At 40.2% G+C, this 24144-nt stretch overlaps 1 protein-coding gene across 13 annotated transcripts in view; it reads right to left on the bottom strand.

The window, feature by feature from the left end:
• Positions 1-24144, bottom strand: part of dock7 (dedicator of cytokinesis 7) — a 170611-nt gene that overhangs the window by 94968 nt on the left and 51499 nt on the right. For all 13 annotated transcript variants that reach the window (XM_043699469.1, XM_043699470.1, XM_043699459.1 and 10 more), the window contains exons 15-20: positions 15086-15203; positions 13377-13447; positions 9510-9648; positions 8538-8639; positions 5171-5257; positions 3523-3754 (exon numbers count right to left, since the gene is read on the bottom strand). In XM_043699469.1, the coding sequence (XP_043555404.1) occupies positions 3523-3754; positions 5171-5257; positions 8538-8639; positions 9510-9648; positions 13377-13447; positions 15086-15203 (749 nt within the window). The remainder of the gene's footprint in view (positions 1-3522; positions 3755-5170; positions 5258-8537; positions 8640-9509; positions 9649-13376; positions 13448-15085; positions 15204-24144) is intronic.

The following is a 24144-nucleotide window of genomic DNA, read 5'->3' as shown; positions in this document are numbered from 1 at the left end:
GGGAGGAAACCGGAGCACCCGGAGGAAACCCACGCAGACACGGGGAGAACGTGCAAACTCCACACAGTCAGTCGCCTGAGGCGGGAATTGAACCCGGGTCTCTGGCACTGTGAGGCAGCAGTGCTAACCACTGTGCCACTGTGCTGCCCTAAATCATCCGATGACATTTCCGCCATCTCCAAATGGACCCCACCACCAGGGATATATTTCCCTCCCCACTCCCTTCTGCAAAGACCGTTCCCTCCGTGACTACCTAGTCAGATCCACGCCCCCCCAAAAACCCACCCCTCCCATCGTGGCATCTTCCCCTGCCACCGCAGGAATTGCAAAACCTGCGCCCACACCTCCTCCCTCACCTCCATCCAAGGTCCCAAAGGAGCCTTCCACATCGATCAAAGTTTTACCTGCACTTCCACCAATATCATTTATTGTATCCGTTGCTCCCGATGCGGTCTCCTCTACATTGGGGAGACTGGATGCCTCCTAGCAAAGCGTTTTAGGGAACATCTCTGGTAAATCCGCACCAATCAACCACACCGCCCTGTGGCCCAACATTTCAACTCCCCCTCCCATTCAGCCGAGGACATGGAGGTCCTGGGCCTCCTTCACCACCGCTCCCTCACCACCCGACGCCTGGAGTAAGAACGTCTCATCTTCCACCTTGGTACACTTCAACCCCAGGGCATCAATGTGGATTTCACCAGTTTCCTCATTTCCCCTTCCCCCACCTCACCCCAGTTCCAAACTTCCAGCTCAGCACTGTCCCCAGGACTTGTCCTACCTACCTATCTTCCTTTCCACCTATCCACTCCTAGAATCTGGTTTCCAGCATCTGCAGTCATTGTTTTTACCTTGTCAATATACACGGTAGAGTGCAATGTTACCACAGCTGTTGACAATACAAAAATAGCTAGGATGGAATGTTGTGATGGGGATAGAATAAATCATCAAGTGTAATCAATAGGTTGAATGAGTGGACAAAAACCTGGCAGATTAAGTATAGTGTAGGAAAGTATGAGGTCATGCACTTTGGTTGGAAGAATCAAAAGGCAGACTATTAATAAAATGGAAAGAGACTCCAAAAAGATTGACAGATCTGGGCATTCTATTGCATGAAACACAAAAAGTGAGCAGGCAAGTACAGCAAGTAATTAAGAAGGCAAACAGAAATTTAGACACACAGAGAACAGGAGCAGAAATAGGCTATTTGGTCCTTGAAGGTGCTCTGTCAATCATTGTGGTCATGGCCCATCATCCAGCTCAATAACCTGTCCTGCTTTTCCCCCAAATCTTTTGATTCCTCTAGCCAGAGATGCTAAAACCAAATTTTTTTTTCAAAATGATACAATTTTTTGGCCTCAACTGCTTTCTGTGAAAGTGAATTCCACAGGCTCACCACTCTGTGGTGAAGAAATTTCTCCTCATCTCAGTCTGAAATGGTTTGCCCCATATCGTTAGACTGTGACCCTTGGATCTGAACTCCACTGCCATTGGGAACATCCTTCCTGCATCTACCCTGTCTCGACCTATTAGAATTTTATAGATTTCTATGTGATCCCCCCTCATTCATCTGAACTTGAGTAAATGTAATCTGAAAGAATTCAACCACTCCTCATACAATAGTCCTGCCATATCAGGAATCAGTTTGCTACGTTACCTCTGTAGCAAGAATATCCTTCCTCAGATAAGGAGACCAAAACTGCATACAGTTCTCCAGGTGCAGTAAATTTCACCTTATTGCTGTGAAATTGGAGCTTAAAAACAGGGAAAACTTGTTACAAAGGTCTTGGTAAGACTGCACCTGGAGTACTATGTAAAGCTTTCATCCATATGTATAAGAAAAGATATACTAGCACTGGAAAGAGTTGAAAAGAGATTTACTTAACTGATTCCTGAAATGAAGGTGATGAATTATCAAGAGTGGCTAAATAGCTCAGGCATTTATCCATTAGAGCTAAGAAGAATAAGTACTTAATTTATTGAAATATACAAGTTTCTGATGGTTCTTAAACGAAAGCTATTGAGAAGATGTTTCCAGTAGTGGGAGAGTCTCAAACTAAGAGACATTGTTATAGAACAAAGGGAAACTCATTTAAATCTGAGATGCAAAAGAATTTCTTCTCTCAGCGGATGACGAATATCTGGAATACTCTATCTTCAAAAGCCCAGCAAGTTGTGGAATATAGATTACTGAAAGAGGAGGTAGACAGATTTTTCAAATATTGAACAGTTAAAGGTTATGAGGAGCTAGTACAAAAAAGGAGTTGAATTTTGAGGCGGATTAGCCATGTTCATTTCGAATGGTGGGGAAGGCTTAAGGGACTGAATGATCTTCTCCTGCTTTTACTTCTAGGTTCTTACACATTGTCCATCTTTGCCCCACCTCAGTGCATCTGCTACTGAAATCCTCAATGATGTTTTTATTACTTACAGGTTCAACTATTTCAATTTGCTCCTGAACAGGATCTCATCTTCCACTCTAGATAAACTTGTAGCTTATCCAAAACTCTATCCTACTTGTAGCAAGTTCCACATAACTATGCTTAATATAACCTAAGACTTCACTTCCACCAATATTTCTATTCTGAGATTTTCATCTGTGTTCAAATTTCTCCAAGGCCTCAATCTTCCCTATTACTGTTAAATGTTCTGTTTACTGTGATTCTGTCCTAATTCCCCACTCCTTTTGCCACGTCACTAATGTTCAGTATCTGCAATCTTGCCTTGAATTTTGTAATGCCTCTTAATTATCTCCTTGATTGGATTGGTATCCACGTGTGTCTGACTCTACTCCTGTCAACACCTTGGTATTTTGTTATATAGGCTAATGGTAGTATTAATCCAATTATCAGACATATTAATAAATGATGTTAGGTCCTGTATATTTTTACCTGCCCAACTTGGATCTGGCACAAAAGAGATATTTGCTAATTTACTTTGGGAGGGGCAGCATTGCCATTGAAAGCTATTTTTTATTATGAATCATTGTTAATTTGATAATTGAAATGAGCCATTTGTCATTGAAAGGTAGATTACAATAATCCTGGTATAAGTACATAATCCTATTTAAAATTTCACACAAATTTCCCATTTTTCAATTTGCTTTCTGAAATTTGTCTAAATAATGCTTGGGTAAAATGCACTCTCCATAAACTCAGATAAGAGATCATTGCTCGTGTACATACCTAAACAGTAGGTATTAGCTAGTTACTTCACTGACATTTGCATTCACACTCATATATTTAAAGCTCAGTGATAAATGTACAGTGATCAGGATTACTGCATAGTCCGGAGTATGACTGAAACAATCTTAACACTGAAATAGCTTTGTATTTTAATATAATATCTCACAATGCAATTGCCAACAATGAAATGACTGGAAAATATTCATAATTAAATGTGAATCAATTATTGTGCCGTAAAAGTGCAGCCCACATCCAACTAAAAATGTGGACCACATGGTTAATGACACATCCAAAAGAAAAGTCACAATGAAAATAAGGATTGATGAATTTGACATACCAATCTGTCCAGCGATTATAGGAGGCCTCACAACCAGTAAGACGAGTTTATCCAGAAGCTGGTGGAGGAATCGTACCACAGGCTCCAGTTGAGCTGAACTCAAGGCCGATATACTGTTCTTCAGCTCATTCTCCAGGTCATTCTCCAGAATTCTCAGATCTCCAATTCGTACAGGAAATGCATGCTCCTCCAGGGCATGGACCAAAGCAAAAAACTTATCAAGGTATGGATCCTGCGTTAAATATTTAATGCATATCTTAAAAACAAAATTCATGTCAAACATATCTCTGCTTTCAGTCTTTACAAGTACAAAGGGTATCAGAGCTGACTTTTAGACTTGGACAACATAAGTTTATTTCCTTATATTATTTAGAACAATGTCAGTTCTAGTACTGTAATCTTTGTTTTGATAATATTTGTGACGATTTATGTACACATCTCAGTGAGTGGTCTTGATGCTGGAACTTTATGCATTCACTGCTCCAATAACCCACTTTATGAAGACATTTCTTGCAAACTTTCCCTCCTCACATTCTTGATAATGTTTAGTGGTTTCTCTTCACCAAACCTCCCACCAGCTGGCAAAATAATTTCATTCTTCAAAAGTTTGAAAATCTTTAATAGATTTCCCCACCAAAACCTCCAATACAATCTATGTCAAAGTGCTCAAGAACCTGATACCCCTTCTTCCTGAATTCTGTATCACATTCTCCTTCTGCAAAGTGAAGATAAATGTGAAACACTCATTTAACACACTACCTCTGGTCCCAAGCACAGATTGCCCTCTTGATCCTAATGATCGCTGCTCTTGGTTATCATCTTCCTCTTCATATACTTATAGAATAGCTTGGGATTCTCCCTAATCTTACCTGCCAGTGCTTTTTCATGCCCTGCTTTCCTCTCCTAATTGCTTTCACAAGTTCATTCTACACTTTTTATACTCCACTGGAGCCACCATTGATTTGCTCCCCTTGTACCTCTTAAAAGTCTCTCTTTTTCTTCTTATGCAGTCCTGAATATTCCTAGACATTAAAGGCTCTCTGGACCTGTGTAAAGGGAAAATGCCCTCCACAATTCTGCTGTAGATTTCCCAGAAGTGTATGTAATTTACTCTCACTCCTATTTATTATCCGTTACGTGCTCATTTTTAGAACACCACTTCCTGTACATTTTTATTTATTGTAATACGAGTCTTACAGGGCTGTCCTTATTATCTTTAAGATTTTGGGCTCTTTAACTAATTTTCAATCAATTTTAATATTTCTGTTATATCTCAGGAGGAGAAAAGATGATCAGGTCCACATTCACTCATCTCATTTCTTTCTCAATAAAGCCCCATACCACCACACCTGGCAAAAACCTAGAAACGTACAGGCAAGTCATGAATCTCTGTCAAAACTTTCCACTTAAAATATGTTGAAATAGCATCTTTTCTACATCCTTCCTTCCACGGACCTACTCCACCATTCCCTTACCCAAGTTATGAATGGATAAAAACATTCAAAATTCAAAGAATATGCTTGTGATATAAGTATATCGGATTTAATGCATATTCAGTTTAGGGAGAAACTATGAAGCTAAATTCAATCCTCAAAAAGAGCAGCTTTATTTTATAACTAAGGGCAAATCAGGCACGGTTTATTCTCACCTGAGTGTGAACAGAGGATACAGCTATCACCTCCACGTTGAATACTCCCTTATGGTTATCCACCCACTTCATTCCAGGCAGTGGTACCTGCAATAGTAACAGGATCCTGTACATTCATAGATATAATATGCCCTAGTAAAGGTTCATTCAGTAAATATAATATTCATATCCCTGACAAACATGAGCTTCAATTATTGAATAATCAATTCTAAAAGAGAAGCCTGTTCTGGAAAGAGAGAACTTACCAGAGAAGCAATACAGGAAAAGGGAAAGAGACTTGACTGCAGTTTAAGGTTAAGGTTGCCAGTCACACTTGAGCAGTTTCAGCTAATCTGGCTTTGTTTACATTTCGCACTGGAAACTAGGAAATGGCTGCAGCTGCCGAAATTACATTGTTGTTGAAAACATGAATCTTCATCTAGAGGAGTTACTGAAAGCAATTACAAAGAACCTGTTGGACTGTCCAAAACTTCTAATTATGCTTGTCTTTTTACAACTCAAACTTTCACAATTAACTAGTAATTTAAACATTTGGATCAAACAGAGCATCTGGCGCAAGAAAAGCTGGCAGAGTTGAGACATGAAGCTCTTACTTACAATACTTCCAGGTACGGCTCTACCTGGAAATATTGAGTCAAATCTTTCTCAGGCATTAGGAAAACAGAGACCTGGGCTCATCTTGGTTCACAAATGAGAGACTGTGAGACTTCACAAGAAGCCATGTTTTAACATGGAGTTTGCAAGCCCTGAACAAGTGCTACTATGTACCATGCATAAGTACATTGTAAAAAACGTGATCATTCTGAATTTACAATAACTGAAACTAGAAGCTCACACTTGGAAATGTACCGTTACTTTATATGATCACCTATCTGACCAACTATAATTCTAAGATTGAAGATAAATAGACCTGTCCTCCTAATTGCCATACAATGTCTAAGAGACTGCTATCTTTCCCTAACACCCAGTGTAGCAAAACATCTTGTCATTGTTTAAGACTAACCATGATCCACCCTTCTGACTGACTTAGGATAGCCCAACCTGATGAGTGGCAAGACATATTGAGGCTCCATCACTGAGTTATCACTAATCCCCTGGCCAGTTGCCCGACTGGTTGTGGTCCAATGCCTGGATTTTAATGAAATAGCACTCCTGATTTTGAATGTCCCAATGGCTGATGAACCATGTCAAAAGACCTATACTGAGATCAGGCACTGCTCTTGACTTACTGTGCTGGTGTCCCCTGAGTGATGATAGTGTTACTTGGCTGAAGACTGGTGCCCTTAGGCATGGCTATCCGGTTTAAGCACAGATAATGTATTTGCTAGCACGTGCTGTAGGAGTGTCACTGACATAGCTTAGTGTAGTATGACATCATGTTCACCCAATTCTGAAGAAGGGATACCAGACTCAAAATGTTAACTGTTTCTCTATCCACAGTTGCTACCTGACCTGCTGAATGTCTCCAGCATTATCTGTCTTTGTTTCAGATTTCCAGCATCTGCAGTAGTTTATCTTTATTCAAATTTTTAATCCACTGCCACTTTGCTTCCAGGTATGCCCATTTTGATGTTATTCTACTCTGCGACAGAATTCCCATTTTAATCTTTTGGATTGATCACCTTCATTGCTTTCCACCTTTCTCCCAGTGTTTGCTGAAATTTGCTGTTACGGGTACATCTCCTTCCTCAGTAATTATTTCCAGATCCACCTTAACCCCACATGGATTCCAACTCAAGTTCCATCCTTCATTTTCTGAATCCACCCAAAGTTTCAGCTATTTCTAAGACATTCGACATGAGACAGCTGTGCCCACTGCATTCTGAGATCTTTGCTTAGTGCCATGCGCTGTCACATGCACACTCAACCTTTCTCTCCATTGGCATCACCTTCTGCAGTCTCAAAGCAGTCCTGGTCCCCAGTTCCATTTCATTCTTCATCTCACTTCACTCCTTAACAAGGAACATTTTCTCTTCCTTTCAGGTGCAAGTTACTGATGCCTGTCTGGATTCTTCTTCCTTTCCCCTTTCAACCACCTCCATCCCTTCATCCAATTCCACTTCTTGCTGTGAATTCACCAGTTCTGACTCACAGATACTGCCAGACATGCTGAGCTTCTCCAGTAACTGTTTCAGATTTCCAGCATCAGTAGTATTTTGCCTTTGTTCACCTCTTGACTGATAACTGCTGCCAGCCCCAAGAAGCCTCCTAGCTTTGTATCTGTGCTAAAAGCAATGCAAGACAGATATATGGTAAGTTCTGAATGAGGCAGCAATACGTAGGAAGGCAAGTCAGCGATGCTATAAGCATCCAAGTAGTGCAAAGTGAGAGAGCACTAAATGAGCAACCTAAGTACCCTGAGATGGACCCTGCTCCACAAGATGGGTGCCTGTCTCTGCGAGCAGTGACCTGACAGCAGCAACTCAACGCAAGATGCTGATACATTCTGAAGTACCGTACTGATGTAGGTAACGGTAATCGAAGTAAGTTGGAAATGTGCCTTGATGATGTGGTGAGCCAGGGCGTGTCCAATGCCAAGCTCCATGGATAAAGGATGCAGGTGATCATTACCTTGGAGCATGCCCTGTGATGTTGGGAAATGATGGGCAAGGTGGAACGCTGGAGATCAGCTGGAGGTCAGCCCATCATGACTTCCATGTCAAAAATTGTTGCTCTGTGGTTTCTCTCCACATGTGGGAGTATAGCAAGCTGCATATAGCTGAGGTAATGATGAGATGTCAAATCATGCAAATAACCTTTCACTGTTTACTAACATAGATTTTGTCTCACCATTCAAAACTTGGGTTCAAAATTTGATTTCCTTTTTCTTTATGTCACTGTACTTTCACCATTGCCTACATGATTCAGAGACTGGGAAAATTCATCCCTATGTCTCTAATTATCTATTCAAAATGTAAACTTGATTTCTTTTTAAAAATCCAAAACATATTTATAAATCTTTCTGTAACAATCCAGTTCCAAAATGATTGCCGTGCTACAGATCACACAGCTTTACACAGCAGATGTGGCTCAGAAGGTAATGCCTTGCCTCTGAGATGAAAGCTCTACATTACAGTCTCATCTGTTGGCAATAAAAGGAGTATTCACAACATGGTTCAATAGGTTAATCATTTCAATACTTCCTCACTATTCTCCAAAGGGAAAGAAATGCACATTAAGATATGAAACAAATAAATATGTAATTACTGTCAGCAGGAGTGGAACTCAAACACTGTTGTCAGAGATGAAAGGGTATCTGCTTAATTACTGCATCATCCTGTCAGTCTCGCCCAGCAAGCAGTAAACCTGTCTAATTATCACGCAGAAAGAAGGCAATCCAAACTTTGAATTATTTTCAACAACTTACTTCTGGAGATAATACTGAGTAAGATTGTGGAGGCTTCTCAAGAGACACAGGAAGGCAGAACTGACCAGTTTTCAGGCGTCCATTCTGCAGCATTGGAATCCACTATAATTAAAAGAACAAAGTGAATAAAATGCTACTAACACCAATTTTCAATGTCCACATTTTGTGCATCTGCTTGGACTGTGCGTGTGGTGGCAAACTTTAAGTTATTCCCATAAATTATACTTCCCCAGGACTGCATGGATGAATACGCTGAGAATGACCTGTACCCGAGGATATTACTTTGAAACTCTTACAAAAATAACTGCATGCATGTCACTGAGGTATCCCTTAATGAAATGAGCTAATACCAGGAAATTAAGAGGCATATTATAATAATAAATAATAACATCCTTCCAGGACTGTGTGTGCTATATCACATCTGGAGGAATTTGTTCACAGCAAGTGTCACATGTATTTTCTATGTTTTTAGCACATTGCAGGATTAAACAACAATCGTGATAAATCCAATAGAAACAAATACAGTTAAAACAGCTTTAAGTTTTGCAGGGTAGTTCAAATACAGGGACCAAAGTGCTTCCAGTTTTCAGTCCTTAAATTTCTTCATCGAACCCTGACTTCAGCTGAGTGCACCCAGCCCAAGGACAGAAAGCATTCACACTCCCGACCGCCAGTTGGTAGCAAATGCTAGAAAGTGTAAGTATTTGTGGACACTGAGTACAAACAGATTAGCCTTGATCACAATGGCCACATCGCCTCTCTTAACTCAAATAACTTATTTACACTCACTCATTAAGACTCTGCAAAGTATGAGAGTCTATGTCTTTCAGAGAAGATAGAAGTGGTTGTGGGAAAAAATAAAAACAGCATTCACAAAGGAGAAGTTTAAACGTTTTGAAATTCTATTTTTGAATATCACACAAGCACTAGCACCATGTCATACGCCATAAAATCAGAAAATGTGGCTGGTACCGTGTATCCAACTGGGGTCTCCAAAGGTGTATTCTGCTTCTGTTGGCAGCTGACATGATAGAAAGTGAACAGCAGATGATGGTGATCAGTCAGATAAGCAGGAAGTTTGATTTTTATTTCTTCATGAAAGTCAGGTGATCTATCAAAACAAAAAAAGAAGCATTTCACATAAAAATATATTTTGTCTTTGTACTTTGCCTTTGTGCAATATGATAGAGCTGTATCACCCAATAGCAACAAAGGTGATCATCTCAAACATCTTACATGGTTCCCTCATTCACTGAGTTAATCACCCCACCTCATGTACTAGAAGGAGTCTGATCTTCTCCACAGATATTGATCCAAGCTAGTTGCCATAACTGAAATAAGCAGCCTTAGATAAGGAAGAGAATAATCTTCCATTGCCAATGAATATCCAGTAACACCATGAAAAAAGTGTACATTCATACAGTATGAGAGAATGTCTATTCTTGGGTTCAAACTGTGCATTTTCAGGGCAGAGGACTATAACTCCCAGCATGCCCAGAGCTCCAGCACAAATTCAGACAGTGGCAATGCATTTGCAAAGGATTTCAAAACAATTATTTTTTAATCAAAATTGCAACCACAGTACCATGAGTTTGGTGTGAAAATGTGACTGTGTGACTTATTGTGCAGTGTAAAGCATCATACCATGGGACTGCAGATGGTTTGAATTTGAGCCCATATGTCAACACCAGCCTGGAGCTGAATAAGCAGCAGAACGGCACAAGATTCACGTGACCAAAGTGCAGTTCTATCAGCTCTGAGGAGTCTGCAGGGAGCTAAAGCTCAATATTGATCTGGTTGATTTCTCACTGCTGCTGAGGGGCTGGGACTCAGAGAAGCCCAGAAGCAAACATCAGGTCACTGAAGGTGTCTGTTCCATAAAGCTAGGTATAAGTGAGGATTGCAGATGCTGGAGAGTCAAAGTTAAAAAGTGTGGCACTGGAAAAAGCACAGCAGGTCAGGCAGCATCCAAGCAGCAGAAGAGTCGATGTTTCGGGTATTAGCCCTTCAACCTCATCATCCCAGGAGATCTCCCATCCACAGCCTCCAACCTCGTAGTTCCCTAACCTCACACCAACCGGTTCTACCACATTCTTGATGAAGGGCTTATGCTCGAAACTTATGCCCAAAACATCGACTCTCCAGCTCCTTGGATGCTGCCTAACCTGCTGTGCTTTTTCCAGTGCCAGGCTTTTCGACTCTGTTCCATAAAGCTGACAACTGGGGCACAGAAAATCCTATGTGCTGTTGTGCTTTGCTCAAAGTAGCTACAAAGCTGGAATCATGCTGGTGTTTGCAGACTTTTAAAGTCAGTGGAATGCATTCCTCTTAATTTTAATTGAGCAGCAAGTAGACGTTCAGGAAGTCTAAGTTGGTGCAGAAGTTGAAGGGAAATCAAAAGCTTATCCTCGAAAGAAATACATAATTTGAAAGGATTTTTGTGACTGACAGTGATCACTGATGCCTGGATTGTTTGTTCATAGGATCTGCTGAGTTTTTGTTTGAATCATTTGGCTCTTACCTCCAGATTTTTATTGAACTCAAATCCAATGAGATAATAGAAACTAAGAGAACAACGTGGTACAGTAGACAACCCTTTATCCAAATCCAAAAAGCTCCAAAATCCAAAGTTTTTTGGGAAGTTTTTTTTCTCATTAACAAGGTTGTTTGGCATGTAAACAGATAACCAACTCCACACCCAAACAATGCATGTCACTCGGATGCAATGGGGGGGTGGGGGGGGGGGGGGGCGTCAGCGTGGCCCAGCACTGGTAGGCCTCAATTCTATTTCAGGGCCCATTTTACCCAGTGAGTCTGCTGTTAGGTAAGATTTTTTAATATTTCGCCATCAAACTGTCACTTAGTCTGAAATTCGAAAAATTCGAAAAATTCTGAATTCCGAAAACCAGCTGATCCCAACCATTTCGGATAAAGTATTGTGCAGCTGTATTTACTTTGACTCTGTGTGCTCGTGGAAATCAGTCCAAATCACTCTCGGCCTTTTCTCACTAAAATATTACTGAAGGACTAGAGCACATGCAAACAATACAAATTTTGTTCAGTTTATAAGAGATTTCGATCATGACACCTGTGGGTATAATTTTAAGCAATATCACAGTACGGACACACTGTTGAATGTGAGACATTCAGCTTACAAAGCTCCCAATATATCTGATAGACTAATAAATGAATGCTAATGCTTATAGCAACTTCAGGACAGTCCAAAGAGGTGATGGCCTAATATTGCTAGATTGTTAATCCTGAGACCTGATAATATTCTAGGGACCCAGGTTTGAATCCTGCCATGGCACATGGTGGAATCTGAATTCAATAAATATCTGGAACTAAGAATCTATTGAACCCATTGCCAGTTGTCAGAAAAACCCATCTGGTTTACTAATGTCTCTTGGGGAATGAAACTGTCATCCTTACCTGGCTTAGCAGGAGGCTGGAAGAATACAAAAAACCTAGTAGCATCGGGAAGTGGAGACGTCAATATTCTGGGTCTAACCCTTCCAGGCCCTGAAGAAGGGTTACAACTGAAACATTGACTTCTCCACCTCCTGATGTGGCCTGGCTTGCTGTGTTCTTCCAGTCTCCCGCTTGTCTACCATGGATTCCAGCACCTGCAGTTTTTTTTGTTTCTAATCCTTACCTGGCCTGGCCGACATGTGATTCCAGACCACAGCAATGCTGTTGGCTCTTAACTGCCCTCTGGGATGGGCAATAAATTCTGGTGTAGACAGATCATCCCACGAATAAATTTTAAAAAGTGAGAAAACATGCACCTTGTCCCTTCTGCAAGCTGGCTAGTTGCATCTGAGATCATTTTTCCTGATAACAAGTCCTATCATTTCTCAATTCTAATTGCGAAAACTGACCTAATAATTTTTATCTTTCAAGTCAAGTTTTAGGGTGAAACCTGATTAAAACCTCACTATCCATAAGTCACTCCTATGTTGTTCTCTACTTAGTGCAGAAAGTAGAAGTGCGTAGACTTTAAATTCATCGCAAATGGGCCTGTGAATAAAACTCTCTCCAAAGAACACATTCACAACAGACCCCTCATACCAGGCAAGCATGAGCAAGAATACTCTTAAACAAGAAAAAACAAACTTCCATTTTTCAAATACATTTAAAAATCTCAAAATATATCAAAGCACTTCCACAGCCAATTAATTAAAGTTGAAGTGCAGTTTCTACTGCTTTATAGTCGAACACTATTATAGCCCAAAAAATATGAAGGATAAATGTTGACCAGGATACAGTAAAGATACTGTTCAAATACTGACATTGATCCTTTATATCTTCTTGAATAGCTTAATGATGAATACCAGTCTGGCTAGTGACCACTGCAGCCTGACAAGGATTAGTTTTTTAAAATTCACAGAAATGTTTTTACTATTTTAAGGGTTCAGGATTGAATTCTTCATTTAAATCATACCAGAAAGTTCTCAGCTGTGTAACTTTATGAATCAAATGATGGCAACACATAATAGTAACATTTTAACATCAATTACACCTTCAGCGGTAGTATTGGCAAAAACTTCTAAAATGTGACACTTCTCAACATACAACTGCTATTGCTTATGGTGTGTGGAAGAGTACATAGGAAAAAGGTGAACAAAAATAAGCAGGAAAGCAAAAAGCTCAATTTAATCAATGAACCATTCATTTCATTAAAATTTAAGTCTCTATAAATGAATATCTGATTTCTATGTTTGTCTTTCTTCCTCATCTGTGTAATTCTAAACTGAACTACATATGTTGCTATAATGCCCTAGTGAACAGTGATGTTAAATGCAAGTAAGACAGAAACGTTTCTTGACATTTTCTTACCTATTGTGGTATATTACTGCAGTATACGATTCTTTTGTAAACTCTGCACAACTTGACTTGCCAAAAATGACCTGAAATGGTAATAAAATCAGCTGCATGAGTAAAGTTCAACGAAGACGCATTATTTAAGTAATAGCAATGGCTTGCCTCTGAGTCACTGGTTCAAGCTTCACTCTACAAACAAACAGCGAATCTTGGTAGACACTTCAGCGCATTGCTGCATGGTTCATAGAATCACAGCAGTGTTATGTTCAGAGAGAGATCAGTTGGCCCACTTTGTCTGCACCAACTGTTCATTACTACTGCTTTTTCCTTCCGTGTTTGCACATTATTTCTATCCAAATAATTATCTAATATTCCCTTGAGAGTCTCAATTGAACCTACCTCTGCCACACTCCCAAAGCATTCTTGCTGTGTGAATAAGGTTTTTTTTATCACCTCACATTTACTTCTTTTGCAAATTACTTTTAATCTTTTCCCTATGGTTCTTGATCCTTTTATGAGAAGGTACAGTTCGATCCCTATCTACATTATTTACATGTCTCACTATTTTGAAAACCTCCATCAAATCTTCTCTTAGCCTTCTTCTCTCCAAGGAGAACAGTCCAAACTTCTTTTATCTATTCTCAAAAATTACATTTTTCACCATTCTGCTAAATTTCTTCTGCATTCTCTCTCCAATGTATTCACATCCTTCCAGTAATGCGGTGCCCAATTCTTCAGCTGAGGTCTAACAACTGTCTTACATAAGTTCAACATCACCTCCTTGCTCTTGTGCCCTATGTCCCTATTAACAAACAAACACAGAAAATGCTGGAGCAACTCAGTAGGTCTGGTAGCATCTATGAAGAAAGAAACAGAGTTAATGTTTTGAGTCAGTATGACTCTTCTTCGGTGATTTTCTTATGTGGAGATGTTGTATAGTTTGGGGACTGTAGTCATTGGAATTTAGAAGAATGAGAGGCGATCTTCTTGAAACATAGAAGAATCTTAGAGGAGCAGACAGGTTAGATGCAGAGCAGTCGTTTCCCCTTGTGAGAGAGTCTAGGACCAGAGGAAATGATCTCAGAACAAGTGGTAACACATTCAAGACACGAGTGAGGAGGAATTTCTTCTCTCAAACACTAGTGAATCTGTGGAATTCTTTACCGTACAGGGCTGCTGAGACTGGGTTATTAAATATATTCAAAGATGGGATAGACAGATTGTTAATCAGTAAGGGAATCAAACGTTATCGGGAAGAGACAGAAAAGTGGTGTTGACAATTATTAGATCAGCTATAATTTCATTGAATGGCGGAGCAGACTCGTTGGGCTGAATGGCCCACTTCTGCACCTATGTCTTACAGTCTTATCATAGCATTAAGTACCTTGTTGATGGCAGTATGATGCGTAAAGTCAATTCCCATTTCCCCCTACATCTAACCCTGGCATCACCTGATAGCTTTCAACTGATTTACCTTTTCGTCTTTCCTACTCTATTCAAATTTATTTGCTCTGCACAAAAACCTTAAAAACTCAACAAACTTCAAAATTAACAAGTTTGAGAAGATTTGTAGCTCAGGTTGAGGTTCTGGATGTAGGTTTGCTCACTGAGCTGGAAGGTTTGTTTTCATGTAAACAAACTTTCCAGCTCAGCGAGCAAATCTACATCCAAAACTGTCACAATTTTGATAGAAATTATACAAAGTTTGAGACCATTTGCTTTACCTGCATTGCATTGTTTTGGTCTTCTCCAGACATAAACTGCACTTTCACCGTAATATTTCTGGCAGAGCCCTGACGATTTGCAAAATTGAGACTCTGAGGATACACATAAAGTAAATTCCTATGGAATTAAACAACAGCATTAATGAAATGTAAACATGCAGCTAGGATTTTCTTATATCAATAACACCACCATGTTGTTACAAAATTCAAAAAATGAAAAAGAATACAGAAGTTGTTTAATCTTTCAGATAACTGGATAAAAACTGTAAGATCCAGTTCAATGTGGCTAAATGTTGAGGTCTGGAACATGGAACCAAAAATAGAGTTGACAGTTCTGTTCCCATCTGTCCTTACTCTTAACTGTTCACATGGCATTGCCATCTCAATTGCATTAAGAAGATGGCATTGCACTGCCTTTGTGGCCACTTGCTCAGACATTTCAGACAGTAGTTAAAAGTCAACTAAGTTGTTATGAATCTAGAGTCAGGTAAGAAACAGATTTCAACTTTTTTACCACACCCTAGAGATCTGTGCCAATTACCCTAAAAGCTGCCGTGATGTGTATATCCATGATAACATTCAGATTCCTGTGTCATTTCAAAGGTTCAATGTCTTACAAGATGGGTGCTGGGAGACAGGGGCTACTCTCCAGATCAATGGGTGATAACTGTACACAGCCCCTTAACTGAGACAGCACACAGATCCAATGTAGCCTGTTCTTCCACCACGACCACTGGAACAGACTGGCACTGGGAGGCCTTGCTAAATATTCTAGACACAGCATGCTGTGCTCTGCAAAACTAGATCTGGGAGAGTTCTGTGGAGCAAGATGAGGACACTGAGCAGTAGGATGATAGAGGTGCACTGTTTGGTACAACAAGCTAGATAGATCTTAACTGACATCCACTTCCAATAGATGTGAGTTTGATGAGGTTATCATTCAATGAAAGTAAATCAATTGGTGTTTAAAAGCAAGCAGAGTATTTTTGGTTTGGATTTTATTTGATCTTGCTTTTCCTGTCATTCAATAAAAGTGAATGTTATGAAACCTTTTCAACATGTGATGTTCCCACATTGAACAATGACAAGGTGTTATGCTTCTCTGGACCTTAGGGAAAGAGTAGCACTCCTTCAGATAGGGTTCTAACATGGTATGGCTCTAAGGACAAGGAGCCTCTGTATCTTGATTTTTGCAGCTGTGATTACTATGGCACTTATAAAGAGTCAATACATCTACAATTGTGATATTTTACTTCCAATGAAATATCACCCATGCCACCTAGGTGTCTTCAGCAGCTTTTCTTTATCATTGGTCTCGCCACGTTGAGTACTGTGAAGGAATATTTCTGGCCAGCAGTGTTTGACCTGGTGCACAGCTGGTCTTTAAATATGGCGTCAGTGTTACGAATCCAGGAAGTTCTAGGCAAGAAAGCAACTTCTGTCGTTGGTGAGTACTCAATAGTCCAAGCACAGTGCCATGGAGGCCTGGTGTATTCATACTGATGTGTACAGTGGAGAATTGCATGGGAGAAGCCCTTCACCAATCGCCCTGAAATTGACACTTAGCTGATTTTTGCAAAAAACCAGAGACTTGGTGTTGACCTCCACCCTGTGCTGAATCAAAAATCCAAGAGCTGTGGTTTGCCTGTAGAGTTGCAGCACTGCTTTAATATCTACTATCCATAACCTAAATCAAGTTTCTTGAGTTACTGTACTAGATTGTGCCTGTTGTTTATTGGTTAAAGTCTCACATGAACAAATTAATATGAGGAGAGAAGACAGAGTTAACACTTTGGTCCAGTAACCTTCCTTCAGGACCAATTCTGAAACATTAATTCTGCTTCCTCTCCAGAGATGCTGTCAGACCTGCTGACTTCTCCCAGCCATTTCTGTTTTCATTTCTGATTTCCAGCATCCATAGTTCTTTGTTTTTTAAAAAATTAGTATTTGGATTTGAGCTCAAATTATAAAGCCTGAACTTATAAATTCTAGGCAGTCTTGAAGGTAAATTACCTAAACAGACCAAAACAAAGACCGGAAATTGGAGTTAAAGGTGTTCCCATCTCTAAGAGTATATGCATTCTCCTGTAAAATGCAATATGTTTCTCCCTATATACTGAGAACAGAAAGAGTTTAAACATGATCCCTCATTTGTGTAGCTTTGTAACAGCAATTTCCCTCCGTAAGCTAGGGGGATGTGCAATGAGGCCTGGTGGTCCTCATACACCAGTCAATGAAGTTAAGAATGCAGGTGCAGCGAGTGGTAGCTAAAGGCGAATGGTATGTTGGGCTTTACAGTGCCTTGGTGATACCACAGCTGGTATACTGTGTGCAGTTTTAGTCTCCTCATCAGAGGAAAGAGTTCTTGCCATAGAGGGAGTGCAGTAAGAGTTTACCAGACTGATTCCTGGGATGGCAGGACTGATGTTTAAGGAGTGGTTAAATCAGTTAGGATTATATTCACTGGAGTTCAGAGAATAAGAGACAATCTCACACTAACATATAAAGTTCTAACGGGATTAACAGTTCCGAATGACTGGGACCTCCAGATCCAGAAATCACAGTCTTAGGATACAGGGCAAACCATTTAGAACTGAGATGAGGAGAAATTTCCTCACCCAGAGAGTGGTGAGTCTGTGGATTTTGCTATCACAGGCAACAGTCAAAGCCAAAAACACTGTATAATTTCAAAAAGGAATTGGATATAGCACTTGGGACTAAAAGGATCAAAGGATATGGGTGAAAATCTTGACAGGTGATTGAGTTAGATGACCAGCCATGATCACAATGAACAATGGAGCAGACTTGAAGGGTCTGCATGACAGATGAAATATAATGTGGCTAAGCGTGCTTGCTGTAGTGGCCGGTATATTGGGTCCACGTCTATTTGTTTGTTGATGGAGTCCGTGGATGAGTGCCATGTTCCTAGAAATTCACTGGCTGAACTCTGTTTAGCTTGTCCTATGATCGTTGTGTTGTCCCAATCGAATTTGTGGTTCTTGTCATCCGTGTATTGCGACTAGGGACAGCCGGTCATGGCATTTAGTGGCTAGTTAGTATTCTTGGATGCAGATTGTTAGTTGGCTGCCTGTTTGTCCTATACAGTATTTCTTGCAGTCTTTGTATGCAATCTTGTAAATTACATTTGTTTTGCACATGATGGGTATAGGGTCTTTTGTCCTGGTGAGTTATAGAGTCATGGAGTCATAGAGATGTATAGCAGGGAAACAGACTCTTCGGTCCAACCCGTACATGCAGACAAGATATCCCCACCCAGTCTAGTCCCACCTGCCAGCACCCGGCCTATATCCCTCCAAACCCTTCCTATGCATATACCCATCCAAATGCCTCTTAAATGTTGCAATTGTACCAGCATCCAACACATCCTCTGGCAGCTCATTCCATACACGTACCACCCTCTGCGTGAAAATGTTGACCCTTAGGTATCTTTTATATCTTTCCCCTCTCACCCTAAATCTATGCCCTCTAGTTGTGGACTCCCCGACCCCAGGGAAAAGACATTGTCCATTTATCGTGTCTATGCCCCTCATAATTTTGTAAACCTCTATAAGGTTACCCTTCAGACTCTGACGCTCCAGGGAAAACAGCCCCAGCCTGTTCAGCCTCTCCCTGTAGCTCAGATCCTCCAACCCATCTGCAAACTTACTAACTGTACCTCTTATGCTCGCATCCAAATCATTTATGTAAATGACAAAAAATAGAAGGCCAATATATTTATAAAAACCCTTTGGATTCTCCTTAATTCTATTTACCAAAGCTATCTCATGTCCCCGTTTTGCCCTCATGAATTCCCTCTTAAGCATACTGCTACTTTCTTTATACTCTTCTAAGGATTCACTCGATCTATCCTGTCTATACCTGACATATGCTTCGTTCTTTTTCTTAACCAAACCCTCAATTTCTTTAGTCATCCAGCATTCCCTATACCTACCAGCCTTCCCTTTCACCATGACAGGAATATACTTCCTCTGGATTCTTGTTATCTCATTTCTGAAGGCTTCCCAATTTCCAGCTATCCCTTTACCTGCAAACATCTGCCCCCAATCAGCTTTCAAAAGTTCTTGCCTAATATTGTCAAAATTGGCATTTCTCCAATTTAGAACTGCAACTTTTAGATCTGGTCTATCCTTTTCCATCACTATTTTAAAACGAATAGAATTATAGTCGCTGGCCCCGAAGTGCTCCCCCAATGACACCTCAGTCACCTGCCCTGCCTTATTTCCCAAGAGTAGGTCAAGTTTTGCACCTTCTCTAGTAGGTACATCCACCTACTGAATCAGAAAATTGTCTTGTATACACTTAAGAAATTCCTCTCCATCTAAACCTTTAACACTATGGCAGTCCCAGTCGATGTTTGGAAAGTTAAAATCCCCTACCATAACTACCCTATTATTCTTACAGATAGCTGAGATCTCCTTACAAGTTTGTTTCTCAATTTCCCTCTGACTATTGGTGGGTCTATAATACAATCCCAATAAGGTGTTCTTCCCTTTCTTATTTCTCAGTTCCACCCAAATAACTTCCCTGGATGTATTTCCAGGAATATCCTCCCTCAGCACAGCTGTAAGCTCTCCCTTATCAAATATGCCACTCCCCCTCCTCTCTTGCCTCCCTTTCTATCCTTCCTATAGCATTTGTATCCTGGAACATTAAGCTGCCAGTCCTGCCCATCCCTGAGCTGTGTTTCTGTAATTGCTATGATATCCCAGTCACATGTTCCTAACCATGCCCTGAGTTCATCTGCCTTCCCTGTTAGGCCCCTTGCATTGAAATAAATGCAGTTTACTTTATTAGTCCTACCTTGTCCCTGCCTGCCCTGACTGTTTGACTCACTTCTGTTCTCAGCTGTACCCGTCTCAGATCGCTCTCTTTCCTCACTATCTTCCTGGGTCCCACCCCCTCTCCACCTTACTAGTTTAGATCCTCCCAAGCAGTTCTAGCAAATTTCCCTGCCAGTATTTTAGTCTCCTTCCAATTTAGGGGCAACCCGTCCTTCTTGTACATGTCACGTCTACCCCAAAAGAGATTCCAATGATCCAAAAATGTGAATCTTTCTCCCATACACCAGCTCCTCAGCCATGCATTCATCTGCTCTATCCTCCTATTCCTGCCCTCACTAGCTCATAGCACTGGGAGTAATCCAGATATTACTACCCTTGTGGACCTCCTTTTCAAATTTCTGCCTAACTCTCTGTAATCTCCCTTCAAAGTCTCAATCTTTTCCCTTCCAATGTTGTTGGTTCCAATGTTGTCTGAGCATTATTGTCGGAACCATGGTTGCCTGTCATGAATCTCAGTGGTCGGAGACATCTAGCTGTCAATTCTGAGACCCTTTTTATAGAAGGTAGTGTGGCTACTGAGTTAAGTTGTGGCATGTCCTCGTTATGTTATTTGTCTATTAGGCTTCTGCAGATGAAGTTTCGAGGATATCCGTTCTTGGCAAAGACTCTGTAGAGGTGCTCTTCTCTTCATATATCAAGAGAGCTGCAGTGTGTTGTAGCCCTTTTGAACAGGGTCCTATTGCAGTTTCTCTTGTGTGTGTTCGGGTGGTTGCTGTTGTAGTTCAGGATCTGGTCCGTGTGTGGCTTTTCTGTACACTTTTGTGGTACATTCACCATTCTGTGGTCTTTCTACCATCGCATCCAGGAATGGGAGCTGATTGTTAGTTTCCTCCTCTCTTGTAAAGCTGATCCCTGTGAGCATGGTGTTGATAATCCGATGTGTGTTGTCGATTTCTGTTCTCTCAATAATAACAAAAGTATCATCCACATATCTGATCCAGCGTTTGGGTGGGATTTGTGGGAGGGCTGTTTGTTCCAGTCTTTGCATCACTGTTTCTGCTTAAAGCCCAGAGATAGCTTCCATGGAAAGTATCAGATTGCCATGCTTTCTCACAGATGTTGCATTTGCTTCTGATGAACTCCTCTAATAAATTACCAATCCTCACAAGCCAAAACATTCAGTAACAAATTTAGAGCAATCAAGACAACTCAGAACTAAATTCAACTCCATAAGATTCAGTATGGAGAAGTACTGCGGTAATCTATGTCTTACATGGTTCGAGTCCTCAATTAAGTACAGGCAATTTTGGACCTGTTGATTTGTAATGAGGCAGATTTAATAATTGATGCTTAGAGTAAAGGATCCCCTCAAAAACACTAACCACAACATGGTACAATTTAACATGCAGGTTGTAATGGAGGAACTTGGTTCGGAAACAACTCTACTAAGTTTAAATAAGAGCAATTACAAAGGAATGAGGTCAGAGCTGGTTGGGGTGTACTGGGAAAGGCGTTTCACAAAAAAGGTGGTTGATGGTTTATGATTTACTATATGGTTTATTGTTCATGGTTTACAGCAAAGACATTCCAATGAGGAAGAAGGATTCTAGGTAGGGGATAAGCCTAACATGGATAACCAGGGAAATTAAGGAAACCATCAGATTGAAAAAAAAATACAATATGGCAAAGATTAGCAGAATGCAGAGGTTCGGGCAAGGTTGAAAAACTAACAAGACATGACCAAGAAATTAATAATAGAAAAAATATTTGATAAGCTTACAATTAATATGAAAACAGACAGCAAGAGCTTCTTTAAATATATCAAAAGGAAGAGAGAAGCCAAAGTGAACATATATCCCTTAGAGAATGAGGCTGGAGAAACAAGAATTGGGAATCAGGAAATGACAGAGGATTTGAAGAAATACTTTGTACCAGTGTTCAAAGTAGAAGACAGTAATCGCATTCCAAAATTACTAAATATCCAAGGGGCAAATTGAGGACAGGAAATAAGTACAATATATGTCTCTGGAGAAAAAGGAATTAGGGAAAGTCTTGGCATAATATAAACAAGCTGAGTCAGTATGGCTTCATGAAGAGGAATTATGCCGACAAATTTATTATAATCTTTGAGGAGCTAACAAGCAGAATGGAAAAACAGAAAGTAGTGGATAGAGGATTGGCTAACTATTAGAGGACAAGAAAGTTGGGATAAGGTGACCATTTTCAGGCTGGGTAATCTGTAACTGGTGGTGTGCCACACAGATCAATGATGAGGCAACAATTATTTACAATATGTATTAATGACTTGAATAAGGAACGTGAACGTACTACAGTCAAGTTTGCGGATGACATAAAAATAGGTGGAAAAGTAAGCAGTGGGGATTATATGAAATCTGTTGAGGGATATAGACAGATAAGTGAAAGTGCAAAAACTTAACAGATGGAATACAATGTGGGGAAATGTGAAGTCATGCACTATAACAGCAGAATTGACGAGTTGAATATAATTAAATTTTTTTTAAAACTGCAGAAATCTACAGAGCAGAGGGATTTGGGGATCCTTATGCGTAAATCATAAAAAGCTAGCATGAAATACATCAGATAAAAGGGAAGCTAAATACAATGGTGACCTTTATTTCAATGAGAACGGAGTATAAAGGCAAGGTTTTGCTAAAACTACAGAAGGCACTAGTCAGACCACAGCTGGAATACTGTGAACAGTTTTGGGTCCCTTATCTAAGGAAAGATGTACTCATATGGAAGCAACCCAGAAAAAGAATGATACCAGGTCTGAAGGAACTATATTATGAGGACAGTTTGAATAGATTGGGCCTATACTTATTGGAATAAAGAAGAATGAGAGGAAACCTTATTGAAAAATATGAATTTCTTAGGAGAATTGGCAGTGCAGATGTGAAATGGTTATTTCTCCTTATGGGGTAAAAACAATGACTGCAGATGCTGGAAACCAGATTCTGGAATAGTGGTGTTGAAGCTCCTTGGATGCTGCCTGAACTGCTGTGCTCTTCCATATTTCTCCTTATGGGAGAGTCTAGAACCAGAGGGCATAATCTCAGAAGAAGGGGTCACATATTTATGACAGATATGAGGATGAATTTCTTCTTCAGAGGGGTGTGAATCACTGGAATCCTTTACTACAGAGGGTTATTGAAGCTGGATCATTAAGTGTGTTCAAGACTGAGAGATGTAGATTTTTAATCAGTGTGGGAATTAAAGGATATGGGGAAAAGGAAAGTGGAGTTGAGAAGCATCAGATCAGACATGATCACATTCACTGGGGTAACAGTGAGTCTACTTCTGCTCATATGTCATCTGATCTTATGAAATGAAAATGTATTTCAGGGCCTTTAGTGTAGGAATGGTACACTAGTTTGTAATTTTAATGTTAATTTTGTTCAACATTATGTTTTTCTTAATATCTTATCAACTATCTCCCTGTTACTTGCTGAATTTATTCGTTTATTTTTGTTACTGCATAATTGATATATTGTTGCGTGTTTTTAACATGATTACTTATTCTATACATTAATTTTTCAATTTAAGTGACACTGTAATTCAGTCTTTGGGTTGCAGATGTCTTCCTTGAATACCTTACAACTGTAACTATGTAGAATCATGCATGATGAGCAAGTGCTTGGATGAGGTATCAGAGAGCCAGCAGTTGTTCAGGAGCTGTACTGGTGTATAAGTTAGCATGAGTGAAGGTGAGATGAGGATTAAATTGGATAGTACATAATATCATACTATTAAATAGTCTGCTGGCATTCCCAAGCCTGCTCTAGTGAAGTATATCAATCTGGATGACAGGAGTTGCCTGCAGAAATGAACCCCAAGCAGAGGGGTAGAAAATTGGCCAACCTGTCTTCCTGGAGGCCCAGTAACATCAGTATGCCCCCATCATTCTGGTTTGGAAATCTCAGCCCTAGTGTATGAATACCCAAAGCTCAAAGAAAAGGTGTACAGAGGTGTTGCTACAGTTCTGATTTTTAAATGCAAACCTTCAAAACATTTATTTGTCTTTAGTGTGGTTAGGGCTAGAAAATGTGCACCATGCTGTGGTTCTGTTCGCCAAGCTGGAAGTTTTTGTTGCAAACGTTTCGTCCCCTGTCTAGGTAACATCCTCAGTGCTTGGGAGCCTCCTGTGAAGCGCTTCTGTGGTGTTTCCTCCGGCATTTATAGTGGCCTGTCCCTGCCGCTTCCGGTTGTCAGTTTCAGCTGTCCGCTGTAGTGGCCGGT

The sequence above is a fragment of the Chiloscyllium plagiosum genome, chromosome 11, assembly GCF_004010195.1.
Source record: "Chiloscyllium plagiosum isolate BGI_BamShark_2017 chromosome 11, ASM401019v2, whole genome shotgun sequence".
Lineage (NCBI taxonomy): Eukaryota > Metazoa > Chordata > Chondrichthyes > Orectolobiformes > Hemiscylliidae > Chiloscyllium > Chiloscyllium plagiosum.
The sequence above is the reverse complement of the archived record's forward strand: the minus strand, read 5'-3'. Positions and strand labels throughout refer to the sequence as shown.